This window comes from Hylobates moloch, unplaced genomic scaffold (assembly GCF_009828535.3).
Source record: "Hylobates moloch isolate HMO894 unplaced genomic scaffold, HMol_V3 SCAFFOLD_3, whole genome shotgun sequence".
Classification (NCBI taxonomy): Eukaryota; Metazoa; Chordata; class Mammalia; order Primates; family Hylobatidae; genus Hylobates; species Hylobates moloch.
In genome coordinates this window covers 50,403,692-50,421,387 of record NW_026652278.1, presented here as the reverse complement: position 1 = coordinate 50,421,387, position 17,696 = coordinate 50,403,692, and the positions used below count along the sequence as shown (strand labels likewise).

Here is a 17,696-nt window from a genome sequence, read left to right as displayed (position 1 = left end):
GCGGTAATGCGAATGATGGGGAGGGGGTGTAAATACAGATGAAACTTTGCTTGCTCACCCACCACTCACCTCCTGCACCATGGCCTGGTTCCTAACTGAACCCTTGATCTATAGAATACTATTATATGAGGATTTGATTCATTGTGAGCTATTTCAGGTGTGACTGTCACACTCTGTTAGACTGAAAACTCTATATGGATTATTATATATTTATTATTAATTCATTCAGTTTTTCTCATAAAACTGTAACCACTGCATCTTATAAAGTACATTATCCAGAATCAGCGCTCAGTAAACACTTATGCTATAAATGAACAAATGAACATTCTTAACTTTTATTTTTTGTTCAAATTTTCATCTGTCAATTACAGAAGAATAAAATGGATTTTATTGTCCTAATTTTAAACTGATTCTCACAAGTTTTAACTAGTTTACCCTTATATAGCCCTCCAAAAGCAGCATAACTAGGAATGCAGTGCAAGACTCTCTAATGCCAGAGCCAGGACTTTTCTTATATTACATCACACAAGTCACTGGCATTTTCATACTTTTACGTTTAGTCTCTGTTGACTGACTTAATACTTTTGGATTTTTTTTTTTTGCTGATGGATTTGCCTTAGGAAAATACTCATTTACTCATTAATTTATTTGTGTTTCTTAGAATCTAATATTCATCAAACAAGATTTTTCCATGCCAGGGAATGACACTGCACAGAACTCTCTTTCAAGCTTCTTTTTAAAAATTATGCATGCATTTGCTTGAGCATTAAAACTCCATTTTAAATTTACTTGGTTATATTTTTAAGCTAAACACTCCAATGATGAAATAATGTTCGGGCTTCTCTTTTTATATTTCACTTTGCTTGCTCCTTTCAAACTAAGCTTTTTCCCATGCCTTTTCTAACAAATAGTGAGAAATGTATTTATCTAAAAGACTAACATTTAGATGAAAGTTCCGAAAACATAGATGGAATGGAAACCTCAAAAAAATTGGCAATTAAAATTTATTTATCTCCTAATTTGGAGTTATTTTACTAAAGTACCTTGAAATGTATATTAGGTAAAAAAATGTGAAATATAGTGCATGCTCAATAGCAAAGTCACTGTGAGGGAATGGAATAATTTATTTCTATAGTAGAAGCTTAGTGTCTGATATGCACTAAATATAAAATAAATACTAATTGAGAAAATGTATGTATAAACACTAAGAAAAATATCCAATATAATAGCAATAGTAAATGTAGAGATTAAATTTCCACTCATTTAAAAACCCTTTTTAGTATATTCATATTTTATTAAACCAACTAGTATGACTATATTATTATAACATTTGGTGTATATCTATTATAGACTAAACTGAATATTAGCTTTTTTCCATGAAGACACAATCTTTAAACATAAACAGATTAATTATATTGGTCAGTCATTTATTTTCTTGAGAAGTAGTATTCCCCAAAAAGAAAACCAGTGTTCCTCCCTCTTTTATTTAAAGTTCTATTATTAAAACCAGAATTTAATAATGAATAGACTCAACAGACATGTTAAGATACTGATTTGAATTTTCCAAGAATTCACCATAGCTGTAGAATAAGAATGCCTGAGCTTGGACTTACCTTATGTGTTTCATGTGGTTTCGGGAAATATATTTTGAGTTAAATTAGTCTCATCTAATGTTTACAACTGTTGATTATATATTTAAAATGTTTAAAACTGAAATGAAAGACCTTGTAAATGATTGAAGTGATAGCAAGGTTAGTTCTTAATAATTTATATTCTTAATTTTAAAAATAATTTTTGTCAATTTTATTTTATCCCACAATGTTTAGGATGAATCTATGTGTAGAGACAGAGTGAACCCAAAAAGCAAATTAACATTTTCTTTTTATTTGAAATGGAATCTGTCTTGCTCTGTCACTCAGGCTGGAGTGCAGTGGCGCAATCTCAGCTCACTGCAACCTCTGCCACCTGGGTTCAAGCTATTCTTCTACCTCAGCCTCCCGAGTAACTGAGATTACAGGTGTGCACCACCACACCCGGCTAATATTTTATGTTTTTAGTAGAGATGAGGTTTCACCAAGTTTGCCAGGCTGGTCTGGAACTCCTGACCTCGAGTTCTCTATGCTCCCCAACCTCCCAAAGTGCTAGGATTACAGGTGTGAGCCACCGCGCCTGGCCATATTAACACATATTTTAAGTTTGGTAGTCCAGGCACATTCAGATGTAGTAGCGTATTAAAAAAACTACAAGCCCGAGCAAAGATCTAGTAAGCCGGATTTGGCAGGACCGGGTGGGAGAGGTGCCTTGGACCTCACAGTGTCCTATAAAAACATTAGTTACTTTCCAGCCTTACCTCAAATTAGCTACAACGGAACCCCTTGAATTTAAATTGCAAACTTTAAAAAAGTGGGAGATAATATCAATATCATTGATATTACCTATCATTAATGTAAATTTAAATAAAATATATACTTCTTTATATAAATGTATATGTGACTATGTAACATAATTTTATGTATAAATATATAAATGTACTATAAAATTGTCCATAAATATCAGTATATTTTTATAGATGAATATATGATATAAACTTAGACGTATGTATATTTAGTAAAGAAAATATAATGTGATCTAGAAGGAAGTAATATATCTGAAAGGCTCTCTGAAATTTTATTTCCCTAAAGTTCATATTACACATTTTAAAAAAGGAAAAGCTGATTCATCTGGTGATGCTGAAGGGTGATGAGTACTCTCGGTAGTGATGAAGACATTATTAATATTTACCACCATGCTGAGGTAGAAGACAGGTGTCTCTCTAGTCATTTAAGGAAATTCATATTTGGTATGGTAAGATACAGTGACTTTGGAAAGCCTCATGTTTTTAGTTTGAAGCTGAGGTTGCTTCGAAGGGAAGTTTGCTTTATTCCAGCAGGTAGGCAGCATATGTTTCTCACAAGGAATACAGAGCAGTGACAAGTTTTAGTTTTATAGCTTTATCTAGATATTGTTACAGATCAAGAGTAACAGTAGTTTGGCTGAACAAACTGTTGAACGGCAGACTGCATACATACAGCTCACTTCACTGTGAGACTCCAGCTTCCTTCATGGTTGTGTACTGGTATGGGGTTCTCATCAAGGTAATGATGGTGTGTTCCAAGCTTTGATATCTCAAGAAAATTAGTGTTTATTCACATAGCAGTCAGAGACATAGGCTAAAAAATAGTTAACATTGTCAAAATTGTACTTAAGAGAAAACTGCTGTGGTGTCAACCTTGGCTGCTTTTTCCATGTGTCACTGCAACCACCCAAGACTCAGGGAGACGGGATAAACAGAAAAAGGACAGACCTTTGTGTATTCCCAGACTTTGGATTTATATTTGAAAGTGAAAGGCAGCGAAAGACCTTTATTCTCCTTCCAAGAGATGAACAGAAATCTGTACTCAGAGTAGTAGATACCATCAAGGATGCTGTCAGGATTGTCGGAATAGTTATGCTTTCATTGTAAAGGTCTCATTCAGTTATTTTATCAGATAGCATTTTGGTTGCTTTGTGTAATCTCACTTCATTTACTGAATGAAAATTATTGTAAAGTGACAATATACAGTTTTGAAATACTAGCTGCTATCTTCATGTCACTTATTACATTTTAACATGTTATATAACTTATTTGTGTTTGTTGTTGGTCGATCTTTATTTTGCTGGAATATAACATCCATGGGAGCAGAGAAATGTGTCAGCTTTGTTCACTGATATTTTCCAACTGTCTAGAAGAGTGAGTGGTATCTAGTAGACCCTCCATAAGTGCTTGTTGAATAAATTAATTTTTGACAACATTGAATGCCAGAGAAATAAATATGAGATTAATCTTGCAGGAAATATAAATGATGTGAAATTCAAAATTAGTATGTTTGTCTTGAATAATTGCAGTAACATACTCTTAAGCCTAAGGAAAATGTGTCATAAAATGCATATGGAATGCAAGCCACTTACGTGTAATATTATACTATAATAGGAAAAAAACACTTTTCCCCAGTACTTTGACAACAGAATACTATTTCTAAGTCACGATTGCAAAATGATAACTTTATTAGCTATATTAGGGTACTGAATACACCAATTTAATTATCTCTTGAAAAACAAGTATAACGTATTTATTTATAGGTCACCTACAATTCTTTTTAGAATTGAACATACTTCAGATTTTTAGAACATAACATTATTGGCCAATAAATTCTGGAGGAAAAATTTGTACTCGGGGAACGTGGAAAGAGTTTGATGTGGGATTTGTAGTAAAAGTAAAGCACCACCATAGAGGTGTTGTTTGACATGCTTTTCATTTACCTATAGTCACTTAGCAAGATTTTGGAATTCATCTCGTATAGGACTTTCTCTTGTAATTCTAGAGGTTATAAAGATAGTAACGAAAACAGTCTTTTGTCTAAAGCATTTGATCTCTTCCAATTAATTTGATCACAATCACAGAAGTGCCACTATAGGTTGTCAGTTGATTGATACAATATTGTGCTAAACATCCTGGTCCTGTAGTCTTTTACACAATCTCTTTGTGGGAGGTAACTTTTCATTATATCTTTGTTTAGAAACTGGGTTTTCTCACTAAGCCAATATGTGTTATGTGTTTTGGGGTATCAGGTTGATGTGATGAGTCATAGCTCTCTTTCAGGTCTCTGTAAATATTGAGCCCATTGAAGTGATTAAAATTTCTTTGGAAATCAGGCAGATATAGATGAAAGAGTAAAATAACTATAGAAATGATTATTATTATCATTATTCAAAGACAAATAAGTATAATATTTCCCCTAAAACGATCTCTTTCCTCTGGGCAGTAAACGCTATATCTATTCTAAATAGATTTTTTATGAGTTTTGTCTGTGATGCTGTCAAAAATATACATATAATCCTCTAAAAACTTGCAGAGCCATAGATCAAGAGGTTTTGTTTCTGGAGGCATAATAATGGCAGTGACATTAATGATTTTAAAATAATGATCCATTAGGTTATTTTTATCTTGGAGACTGTTCCATGAAACCAAATTAGCTTCAGTTAGGAATAAAAGAATATGCCATAATTTGTGAATGCATAATACTATAAACTAGTATAAAGGAAGTCAAGCTGGCAGATCAAGGACCCACACAGGAACACAACTATGTCCTTTTGTCCTTTGCTAAGATATTACCTTCTCTTTAATTTTGTTTTCTAATACATATCTTTTCTGGTTTGTATTAATTTTGTTTTCTAATATATATCCTTTCTGGTTTGTATTTGTATATGGTTTCTCTTTATATTTTTAAAATTTAAATAACATTATTTTATTTCTTAATGTCATGTTTGTTTTTCCAAATAAAAAAAGATTTGAAGCCATTGTATATAGAAATCTTAGTAGGGCTCTAATCCTTCGGGAAGGGGGTTAGAATGTCTCTCTCTCAGCGTTTAAGGGAAGCAATACAGCAGGCTGTCCTTGGCCTCCATATGCCTTGAAAACTTCTGAGCCCTGTGTTTTCTGGGAAATTTTCCAATACTTTTCTCTAATGGAATGAGCAAAAGTGTCTTACTCACAGACTTTGTCGTCTCTTCAGACACTCACCAGTTTATAACCTTGAGCCAGTCACTTACTCTCTGTGAGCCTGACCTTTCCTCCACAAAATGGGGATAATAGTATCTACTTTCCAGCCCTTGCTAAAGATAGATTGAGTAAATCTGTATTTAAGACTTTGGAGGTTCCATAGATGCTGAGTCAGAAAGACTCATATTAAGTTTTAGGGGGTACTCATTCTGTGAGTAAGTACACTGCATTAAGCATGTATTTATATTCCCTTACATATTTAATGTTTAGGACAATCTTATGAGGTAAATACGATTTTATATCCATTATGATAATGAGAAATGTGAGACAAAGATGCTATTTAATTTCTTCAAAGTCATATAACTAGTAAGCTGAAAAGCTTGAATTTAAAAAGAAGCCACATTCTTATCCACTGCTCTACACAACCAGTAGCACTGGTCAATTTTATTTTTCTTTTTTCTACAGGTTAGTGTGGATTATGATGATCTCTCGGCATCTAATAATGAGCTCTTCTTTGGGCTTTCTGTCCCTAGAAATTATAAATGCAGGGGCCAAGCACTTTGCCAGTTAGGAAAAAATGTGGAAGGCCCAGCTAAAAAGAAGGCAGGCTCCTTTTATATCTTAGATAAAGAAACAAAGAAGAATAGACTTCGTATTAAAATGTGTGTGATCTAAAGCAGTGATCTTTTAAAGTCAAAAACTGTGTATCCCATTAGTTTAAAAAAAGAGCTTACACCTTTAATACAATTTTACAATGCAATATATATATATTTATACATGCTACTGGACAAATAAACATTAAACACTTGGCAATAAATCAAAAATAAATGTAGACAAAAGCAGCATTAAAATCATGCCTTTGTACCCTCTGATAAACCTTATCCTAAGCTAGTCTAGTAGAGAGAATCCTGGGCAGAAATAGAAAACTGGAGAACTTGAGGCATTTAGTCTTATATTTAGTCTTTATATTTAGTCGATATTACCTGCTAGAAGCATTTAGTCTTATAAAGAAGATTGCACAATCATGTAAACACTTGGAAATCACATGAAAATTTGGATTTCTGCCTTCTCTTTGAAAATCAGAAGACCCAGAAACACTGGTTTGCATTCCCACATCACAACCATTGACAGAAGTTGAGCACCAGCTAGTCTCTTTAGAAAACATTGCATTGCCCACTTTATCACAGCCTCTGCCATCACTACTGTCCCCTTCGGCTAATTCATTCTTTTCCTTTGCCTGCTTGTCCTCTGTAGGCATTTGAGTTTGGAACCTCTGAATTAGAGAAACAGTGTTCCAATCCCTAGTCTGCCACAATTTATAATCAAGGGCATTTTGAGCAATTCTGTGTGGATAATTTCCTAAATTTACAAAGAAACTGAGCATGTCATTCTTTCATTAAGACATTCTCATGTGCTCACAGGCCACTAATTTCTCAATCATTTGTTTTCTCTTTTTTTAACTTGCTGGGGATTGAAAAGTAAAACAAGAGAATTAAAATGAAATGCATCTAAATGCTTCATAAAGCAGATGTAGTGAAAATTGACAGATTTTCCTTAGTCTTTCCTGGCATAGTTAAGTCAATCTCTGATCACTCTACTAGAAAGGAATTAACATTTTAATGATGGGCTTTTCTACTTAATTGTATAAGACAAATTTTCATTGAAATGCTCATGTAGGATACTAACAACTGGCTTACTATCTTACACTTTGTTGTAAAATTATGCTGTAGACAACATAAGTTTAGTAACTTAAACTGATTAACATTTGACTTACCCATAAGGTCTTAAATTTTAAAGAGTGTGCTTCTGATATTATTAGTATATTAACTTCTCAACCTACTTGCTGGCAAATTAAATAACAGAAAAGATGTCTTTCCTTAGAGATTACTTGTCTGCAAATTTATGTTGATAGACAGTTCCAGTGCATTAAACCAGTGTGTTACTTTGTTAATGGATAATGTGGCACAGGTAACTAACTATGAAGTCATTAAGGCTTTTCTGTGCTGTGACAATTGTGTTTACCCATAACAGATTAATGAACATGTCAAATGTTTCTTTCTACCTCCTCTTATTTCAGATCAGCTTTGAGTGAACTTTGACAGAAGATGTTTCGACAGTTTTATCTCCGGACATGTTTAGCTTCAGGGATCATCCTGGGCTCTCTCTTTGAAATCTGCTTGGGCCAGTATGATGATGGTAAGGTTGCTTTTAGCTTGACCTTTAGAGCAAGCCAGGATTTTTGTTATTACATTGAAAACATACCACAGAGATGAATAATGGTAATCTGTAGTTTATTATTGAAAGGTTAGTATCTCCGTGTAATAATTAACCTTAACTAAAATAAGCTTAGTAAAGTGAAATCAGATGTCCTTTGTTTCTTAATAAAGATTGCAGTATGGTAGAAGGAATACAGTTTAGTAGAAAATCTAATGCAAGACCTCTGTTTGAATGCTTATTCTAACTAGGTAAATGCTTAATTGCTATGGAAACAATATTAAATTGTATTTACTAACCTTTGAATATATGCAAACAAAGGTCTCAAACAAAGTTAGAAATACAAAAGACAGCAAAATTTGACCCCCCGAAAGGGTCAGAAGTAGCAGCCATAAGTTGTTTTGATGTTGGCACTTTAACTGGGCATTGCATTATTTTATCCCCCACGATTTTTTTTTTTGGAAAAGAATATAAAAAAAAAAAGATTTGGTATTTTATTTCTTAAGCTTTCCCCTAACAGTAAGTCAGTCATTTTAGAAAGGTTTCTTAATTTTCAGGTTCCTTAGAATGCATTTAGTACTTGATGTTTGCAATGGCCCAATTGTGCCTGTCTTAGATATTTCAATATTGGCAGAATCTGTCTTAGAATACTCTATAATGAGAGTTAGGATATATATAATATGTTAAATTTGATAGAAGATAAAAATGGAAAATGTTTCCTCACTAGAAATTTCCTATTCAAGAAAATTGAGTTTTATTTCTTTCCTGTCTTTCTTTTCTTTTAACTTTTCATTGTTCTTATTCAAGATTTGTTTGGCATTCATGGTGCACAGACAAGCAAACTGGTTGTTCTTAATGGCAGCAAAGGATGTGCATTTATTTTGTGCTTTGCTTGGCTAAACTGATTGATCAGAAGATAGATGAATTAGTTTGGCTTTTTCACAAACAATGTTCGAGTTGTACATATATTAAGACATTCTCAGTCTTCAATAATGTGAGAGATAAACTTCTTTTGGGATTTGCAAAATAATTCACAATAGTATTCCCTTTCATGAAATTGGCAGCATAATCTCTTGAACACTGCTGCTAGTTAGCACAGTGTTTACTTCAAGTGCATCTGAACTTAACTTCACATCTTTGATATTTATGGAGATTGTGAATCTGCAGCCTAAAAATGATTTTTAAAAGCAGTATGTATAAATAACTGCTATTTTGAAGGAAAACACATTGAAATGGAAAAGAGTTGTGACCCTACAGTTCAAGAGCGCATTTTAAATTGTGCCAGAGGAGTAGATTGGAATTCAATGTATTGGTATTACTTCATATAATAAGGCATTCTATTTTCATACTTATTTAGTGTTCACACTGAGCAGGAAAGTATTCACTATCTGTCTTTTTTCACATTAGACATCCAAGAACCATGCACTTTTTAGTAATGTAATTTTAGTTAACAGAGGAAATCGCTTCTGGTTTAACCTGTAATGCTATAAATTGGTTTTCTTCATAAGCTTGTTATAGCTCTTAGTCTTATAAATATATTTGCATTGCCTCTAATATGAGATTATCAGGTCATTATTGGGCATCACATAGTCACCTTTCTGAAACCCATTGGAATTTCAGACTCGCCAAGTGATACAGCACAGTGGGGCTGACTTTAATGTACTATACTAACACAGATGACTCCCCTATACCCACAGCTAGAAAGCTTTATAGGGTTTCTCCTCTTGGAAGTGACTCAGTTCTTAGAATATTGAAGGAATGGGAAGTATGGCAGATAAACTTACTGTTTGTATAGCGTTTTATCAATTTTCTAACTGTGTATATATTTCACTATTCCTTTCATGCTTGTATTCTCCAATGTGCCTCCAGATGTAATGATGCACTGTCTTTCTTTAGGTCTCCTCCCACTTCTTTCTTTCTTTTTTTTCAAGACAGAGTCTTGCTCTGTCTCCCAGGCAGGAGGGCAATGGAGTGATCTCAGCTCATTGCAACTTCCACCTCCCAGGTTCAAGTGATTCTCCTGCCTCAGCCTCCCAAGTAACTGGGATTACAGGTGCCCACCACCACGCCTGGCTATTTATTTTTATTTTTATTTTTGTATTTTAGTAGAGATGGGTTTTAACCATGTTGGCCAGACTGGTCTTGAACCCCTGACCTCAGGTGATCCCGCCTTGGCCTCCCGAAGTGCTGGGATCACAGGCTTGAGCCACCGCACCCAACCTCCTCTGAGTCCTTTATCACTTTCACACCTCCCTTAGCGACTCTTTGACATTAGTGTTATTCATTCATTCAGTTATTTATGTCTGAAAATGATTTTCATAATTCCTTTCTTTTAATGCATATAAAATCATGAGCCTGTACCATGCAGGGCTGAAATCAGGACTAGGCAAATCATTGCTAACACAAACTAGCACTAAACTGGAATATGTGACATGAATAACTTGAAGAAATATTTTATCCAAATTTTTAGGTTTGCAGGTACATGTACAGGTACAGTGGTGATGGTAGTAAACAGAATAGAGACATGCAAGAAAAAGTCAAAAGGAAAATAACACTTGTTATAGATAATCTACTGATTAGATTAGCCTTTTATGATTTTACATACATAGTTACATACATAGGAGCTTCAGAGAAAAATGAAGGAAAATATGCTTAAGCTATCCTCAGACTATCCGTATTAAAGAATAGTACACTTCTGGATTTTAAATTAAGAACAATTTATTCTGCTTTTCTATGTATTTTTTAATTAAATATAAAGGAGTTGGAAGAAAAAAGGATTGCTTTTTTAACAAATGCTTTATCCTAAAATTGAATATTCTATTATTATCCTTTTGTGGGAAATTATTTATAGGGACTATTTATTATAAGATTATTACTTTTAATAATATATAACAATATTTTTTACTTGAAAACTTTGGCTAAATTTTGAATCTTTAAAAATTTCTCTTTCAAATGCTGGGATGTTTTTTGATGAAACAATAAAATTTGTCAATGGCCAATCCCATAATGGACATTTCATTTGGTTAATGATTGTAGATTTAAGCAAGTACTAGTAACATAAATGAGGCTGATAGTATTGTTTTATGTTTAAAAAGTCAGAATGTAGCTGACAGAGCAACTGGAAAATTAGAGTACATAATAGATTTATAGTTTATGGTGTATCATTTTGTTATTTTGCCCTGATAAAAGAGCATTAGGGGTGGCTCATGCCTGTAATCCCAGCACTTTGGGAGGCCAAGGGGGGCAGATCACCTGAGGTCTGGAGTTTGAGACCAGCCTGGCCAATATGGTGAAACTCTGTCTCTACTACAAATACAAATACAAAAAAAAAAAAAAAAAAAAATAGTGGGGCATGAGGGCAGACTCTGGTTATCCCAGCTACTTGAGTGGCTGAGGCAGGAGAACTGCTTGAACCTTGGAGGCGGAGGTTGCAGTGAGCCGAAACCGTGCCATTGCACTCCAGTCTGGGCAATGAGAATGAAACTCTGACTTAAAAAAAAAAAAAAAAAAAAAAAAAAAACATTAAGATTTATATTGAGTTTATCTTTTAATGCATTAATGATCCCGAAAATTTTATTTGAATTGGGACATGTGCCCTGATCCCAAATTGAGTGTGGGGAACCTAGGAAGCAGGTATTCTCTGGAAGCAGAGGAAGCAGGACCCTATGCTAAATTGTATGTTATGAGATATTTAAAAAGATACATAAAACATAGCCATTGTTCGAATATATTTTCCACAGTTAAGTAAACAAACTAAGATGCGTGCAGCGTTTATGTTGTGGTTTATTTTGTTTTGATTTTGAGGATATATATAATAATAAAAAGTCCAAATGGACTGGGACGAAATGGTGTCTCATTTTTGTTGTAACTTGCATTTCTCTAATGATTAGTGATGTTGAATGTTTTTTTCGTATGTTTGTTGGTCACTTCCATTTCTTCTTTTGGGAAGTGTCTGTTCATGTTCTTTCCTCACTTATTAATGGAGTTATATGTTTTGTTCTTGTTGATTTGTTTTTCTTATAGATTCCAGACATAAATCTTTTGTCAGATATATTACTTGCAAATATTTTATCTCATACTATAGGTTGTCTGTTTATTCTGATAGTTGTTTCTTTTGCTGTGCAGAAACTCTTTGGCTTAACTAAGTCCCATTTGTCTACTTTTGTTTTTGTCGCATTTGCTTTTGAGGTATTATTTATAAATTATTTGCCTAGGCCAATGTCTAAAGAGGTTTTCCTAGGTTTTATTCTATGATCTCTATAGCTTTAGGTCTTAAATGTAAATTTTCAATTCATCGAGTTAATTTTTGCATATGATGAGAAATGAGAGTGAAGTTTCTTTCTTCTGCATTTAGCTAGGAAGTTTTCCTAGCACCATTTATTGAATAGGGTGACCTTTCTCCAATGTTTAATTTTGTCAGCTTTGTTGAAGAACCATGGTTATACATATGTGGTTTTATTTTCTAGTTTCCCTATTGTGTCCATAGATCTATGTGTCTATCTTTATGGCAATGCCATGCTGAGTTTTGTTTGTTTTTTATTATAGCCTTATAGTATAAAGTCAGATAATGTGATGCCCCCAACTTTATCTTTCTTCTTAGGTTTGCTTTGGCTATTAAGGCTATGTTTTTGGTTCCATATGTATTTCAGAATTTTTTTTTTATAATTTTATGAATAATAAATTTGGTACTATGATAGAAATTATATTGACTATGTAGCTCGCTTTTGGCAGTACAGTCATTTTAATGATGTTAATTCTTCCAAACAATGATCATGGGATATTTTTCCACTTGTTTCTGTCATGTAGTATTTCTTTCAGCAGTGTTTTATAGTTGTTGTTGTGGACATCTTTTACCTCATTGGTCTCCTTTGTTAAATATATTTCTAGATATTTTATTTTTTGTGTCTATTGTAAATGAAATTGAGATTTTTATTTGGTTCTCAGTTTGAGTGTTGTTGATCCATATAAAGGAAACTGATTTGCAAGCATTTATTTTGTATTCTGACATCTTACTGAAGTAGTTTATCAGGTAAAAGAATCTTTTGGGGGAAATATCAAGGTTGTCTAGGTGTAAGATTGTCATTAGCAAGCAGAGATAATTTGACTTACTCTTTTTCAATATGGAAGACATTTATTTATTTTCCTTGCCTGATTGCTGAGAGTGGCCATCCTTGTCTTGTTACAGTTCCCATTCAGTATGATATGAGTTGTGGGTTTGTCATAGATGGCTCTTATTATTTTGCAGTATGTTTTTTTCAATGTCTAGTTTGTTGAGGGTTTTTATCATAAAGGCATATTGGATTTTATTGAATGTTTTTTCTGCATGTATTGCGGTGATCATATGGCTATTGTTTTTAAAAATTGTTTATGTGGTGAATCACATTTATTGATTTGCATATGTTTAACCATTTGTGCATCCCTAGAATAAAATCCACTTGACTGTGACAAATTATCTTTCTGATGCACTGCTGGATTTGGTTCACTAGTATTTTGTTGCAGATTTTTGTGTCTATTCATCAGGGATATTGGCCTGTAGTTTTCTTTGTGTGTATGTGTTCAATGCTAGGTTTTGGTATCAGGATGATACGGGTTTCATAGAATGAGTTAGAGAGGAGTCACTCCTCCTCAATATTTTTATTAGTTTATACAAGATGGGTACTAGCTCGTTCTATGTCTGGTAAAGTTGGGCTGTGAATCCGTTTGGTCCTGGCTTTTTTTGGAAAATGGATTTTTTATTACTAATTCAATTTCATAACTCATTATATGTCTCTTCAGGATTTCAATTTCCTCGTGGTTCAATCTTGGCAGGTTGTATGTTTCCAGGAATTTATTCATTTCTTCTAGGTTTTCTGGTTTTTGATCATAGAGGTGTTCATAGTCTACCATGATTACTCTCTGAGAATCTACATAGACTACTCTGAATATATTTTGTATTTCTGTGCTATCGGTTGTAATGCCACATTTTTATCATTTCTGATTGTGCTTATTAGAATCTTCTCGTTTTGTTCCTTGATTAACTTAAATAACAGTCTTATCAATTTTATTTATCCTTTCAAAGAAACAACTTCTGCTTTGTTAATCTCTTGTTTAGTTTTTACAGTCTCAACTTCATTTAGTTCTGGTCTGATTTTTGTTATTTCTTCTTCTAGCTTTACATTTGGTTTGTTCTTATGTTTCTAGTTCCTCGATGTATGATATTAGGTTATGAATTTAAGATATTTTTATCTTTTTATATAGGCATTTAGTGCTTTAAACTTTCCTCTCAACACCGCTTTCATTGTATCCCAGAGGTTTTGGTGAGCTGTATTTCTATATTTATTTATTTCAACTTTTTCTTATTTCTGCCTTAATTTTCTTGTTTAGCCTAAAATCATTCAGTAGCAAGTCGTTCAGATTCCATGTACTTGTGTGGTTTTGAGAGTTTCTCCTGATATGTCTTTTTTTTTTTTTTTTTTTTTTTTGAGACAGGGTCTTACTCTGTCACCCAGACTGAAGTGCAGTGGTGCTATCTCAGCTCACTGCAACCTCTGCCTCCCAGATTCAAGCGATTTTCCTGCCTCAGTCTCCTGAGCAGCTGGGATTACAGGCATACACCACTAACACCCAGCTAATTTTTGATTTTTTAATAGAGATGGGGTTTTACCATGTTGGCCTTGTGAGTCTTGAACTCCTGACCTCAAATGATCCACCCACCTCAGCCTCCCAAACTGCTAGGATTACCAGCATAAGCCACTGCACCCAGCTGATATATATTTCTAATGTTATTTCCTCTGTCATCTGAGAAGATAATTGGCATAATTTTGATTTTTTTGAAATTATTGAGACCTGCCTTAAGTCCAAGTATTTGGTTAATTTTAGAGAACATTCCATGCACAGATGTGAAAAATGTATACTCTGTGGTTGTTGCACAGTATGTTCTGTAGATGTCTATTACATCCATTTGATCAAGAGTTCAATTTAAGTCTGGAGTTACTTTGTTGGTTTTCTTTTGCCTTGATAATCTATCTTGTGCTCTCACCAGACAGATTATATAATTAATAGTTGTTAAATACTTCAGCTATTATTATCTGACTTTCTTATTTCTTTTCTTAGGTCTAGTTGTTCTTATTAATCTGGGTGCTGTGGTGTTCCGTGCATATATTTAGGACAGTTAAATCTTGTTGAATTGTATCTTTCTTTGTCTTTTTTTTTTTTTACCTTTCTTGATTTAATATCTGTTTCATCTGATACAGGAATAGCAACCCCTGATCTTTGTTGTTTTCTATTTGTATAGTAAATCATTCTCCACCCTTTACTTTGGGGCTGTGGATATCATTACACAGTAGGTCAGTCCCTTGAAGGCAGCATATGGTAGGGTCTTGCTTTTTCATCCAATTTGCAAATGTGTATCTTTTATGTGGAGCATTTAGGCCATTTGCATTCAACATTAATATTGACATGTGAGGTTTTATTCCTGTCATATTGTTGTTAGCTAGTCACTTTGTATATTCAATTGTGTAATTGCTTTATGGGATCTGTGAACTTTGTACTTATATATGCTTTTCTGGTAGCAAGTATTGTCCTTTCATTTGCATGTTTAGAAGTCCTTTAAGGATTTCTTGAAGGACCAGCCTATGGGTGAAAATTTCCCTTACCACTTGCTTGTCTGAGAATGACTTTTTTTCTACTTCGTTTATGAAATTAAGTTTAGTAGGATATAAAAATTTTGGATGCCATTTATTATAAAATTATTTTCTTTAAGAAGGCTCAAAATAGACCTCTAATTCCTTCTGACTTGTAAGGTTGCTGCTGAGAAGTCCACTGTTAGTCTGATGGGACTACGTTTTATAGATAGTTTGATACTTACTGTTTAAGATTTTTTTCTTTAGTATTGACCTTGGATAGTCTGATAAATTTATGACTTAGTAATGTTCATCTGTATAATATCTTACAGATATTCTCTAAATTGTTTGTATCTGGTTGTCCTCCTCTCTGACAAGATAAGGAAAATTTCCGTCAATTATTTCCTCAATTATATTTTTTATGTTTCTTTCTTTTTCTCCTTCCTCAAGAATTCCTCTAAGTATAGGTTTGGTTGCTTTCCATTACCCAATATTTCTTGAAGGATTTGTTCATTTTTTAAAATTATTTTTCCTTTATATTTGTCTGACAGGGTTAATTCAAAAAAAAAAAACAGTCTTCTGAATGGTCTAATATATTGTTAAAACTTTCAACTATGTTTTGAAATTCCTTTAGTTACTTTTTCAATTCATGAAGTTCTGTTTTCTAATATAGCTATTTTGCCTTTTATAACCTTCATCATTTTTCTGATTGAAATTCCTTGCACTCTATATTTTGAATTCTTTATCTGTCATTTCAGGATTTTCATTTTGGTTAGAATCTATTGTTAGAGTGCAAGTACAATCCTTTAGAGATGTCAAAACACTCTACCTTTTTGTACTGCTAGAGTTCATGCATTGATTCTTTCTCATCTAAAGGAGATATCACTTCTTATTTTTGAATTTTCTATCATTTAGTTAAAACTTTAAATTTGTTTTTTATTTTTATTTTTCCTTTAGAGGATGACTGTGATTTATGTTATGATGTATATGATATCCTTTTTTTGAGGTGCTTTCGGTGTGCCAAAGTTCTGTATGGGTTTCTTGATTGTGGATAATCTTTGTATGGTGGTTTTCTTAAATGTTGCCTGTTGTTGTGATGTGTTAGATATGTCAGCTGACACTATCTCCTGTGAGACTGAGAGTACAGAGGTCTCAGGAAGCTTATCTTATTCACTAGCCCTATGCCTTTCTGAGAACAGGTCTTCCATTTTACTCTCCAGTCCAGTGATGGCAGTTAAGCGTAAGTGCCTGCTCATTCTCTGGTAACTCAGTAATGACTGGAGGTACCCACCCTGACAGGTGTAGCTGGTGGAGATCCTGTTGGGCTGTGGCGATGTTTCAATGGAAGGGGGTTGGAAGCCTATACCAGGTCCTCATCCTGGGCAGACAGGAATGTGATCTGCTTCCCTATCATGCCCCTGTTACATTTTGCTCATGATCTTCAGTTTAAATATACATTGTCCTTTGACTCCTGGCCATAGTACAGCTGGAGACCATGGGTATGACCCTCTGGCAGCTACCAACAAAATGGGCTCAGGGCAAGTCCTCTTCCCCAAGTTCATGACAGACAACTTTGTAGCTTGTCTGCCTTCAGTTGCTGGGACGCTGTTTCTTTGTATAGAAGGGGAGAGATGGGTCTTACTATTCATGGAAGCCTCTGTGGTAGGGGCTCACTTTGAATGGAGGTGTAGCTGTTGTGAAAAGCACTGGAAAAGTTTACACCAATTTCACAAGGCCTTGCCTTTAACTGGTAGAGCCTCTGCTGTGTCTGCAAGAGTAGATGGGAGGAGCAGAAGATGACTACCTCTCCATATCCATTCCTGGCTGCCGGTGCCACTCCCTTCAGTGATCTGTGTCACACTACATTTCCTTTCTCCCAAGGCAGGCTTTGGGGAGCTGTGCTCCCCCATTTCCCAGGGGTAGGCCACATTGAGGGCTACATTACCAGGGATCCACAGTTCCTCAGGGACTCTGTGTTTCCCTTTGATTGTGGATGTCAGAGCAGGTTATGGGGTATGTTTGCAGGGGATCTTGTGATGTGACTCAATGGCTGAGGTTCTACAGGCACAGCAGTGGCTCACTATGTGTACACAACTAGTATGGCACTTGACATCTCAGTTCAGGCCTGAGAAGAGTGTGGGCACCACTGTGTGAGCTAACAACGTGGATTTCTGTCTTTGGGAATTTTTTAAATTGCCACAGACATCATTGCCCAGGATTGTGAGGGTAGAAGGACTCTCTAATAATTTGATTGTCAGCAGGTTGTTGCCAGGGTGAGGGGAACAGAGAAGCACCCCCACTTA

General features: G+C 34.3%; 1 protein-coding gene across 2 annotated transcripts in view; it reads left to right on the top strand.

Moving 5' to 3' along the window:
* Window positions 1–17,696, top strand: part of PCDH15 (protocadherin related 15) — a 1,777,335-nt gene that overhangs the window by 923,559 nt on the left and 836,080 nt on the right. For both annotated transcript variants that reach the window (XM_058436255.1, XM_058436254.1), the window contains one exon: window positions 7,656–7,774. In XM_058436255.1, coding sequence (XP_058292238.1) covers window positions 7,684–7,774 — 91 coding nt within the window. In that variant the 5' untranslated portion in view covers window positions 7,656–7,683. The remainder of the gene's footprint in view (window positions 1–7,655; window positions 7,775–17,696) is intronic.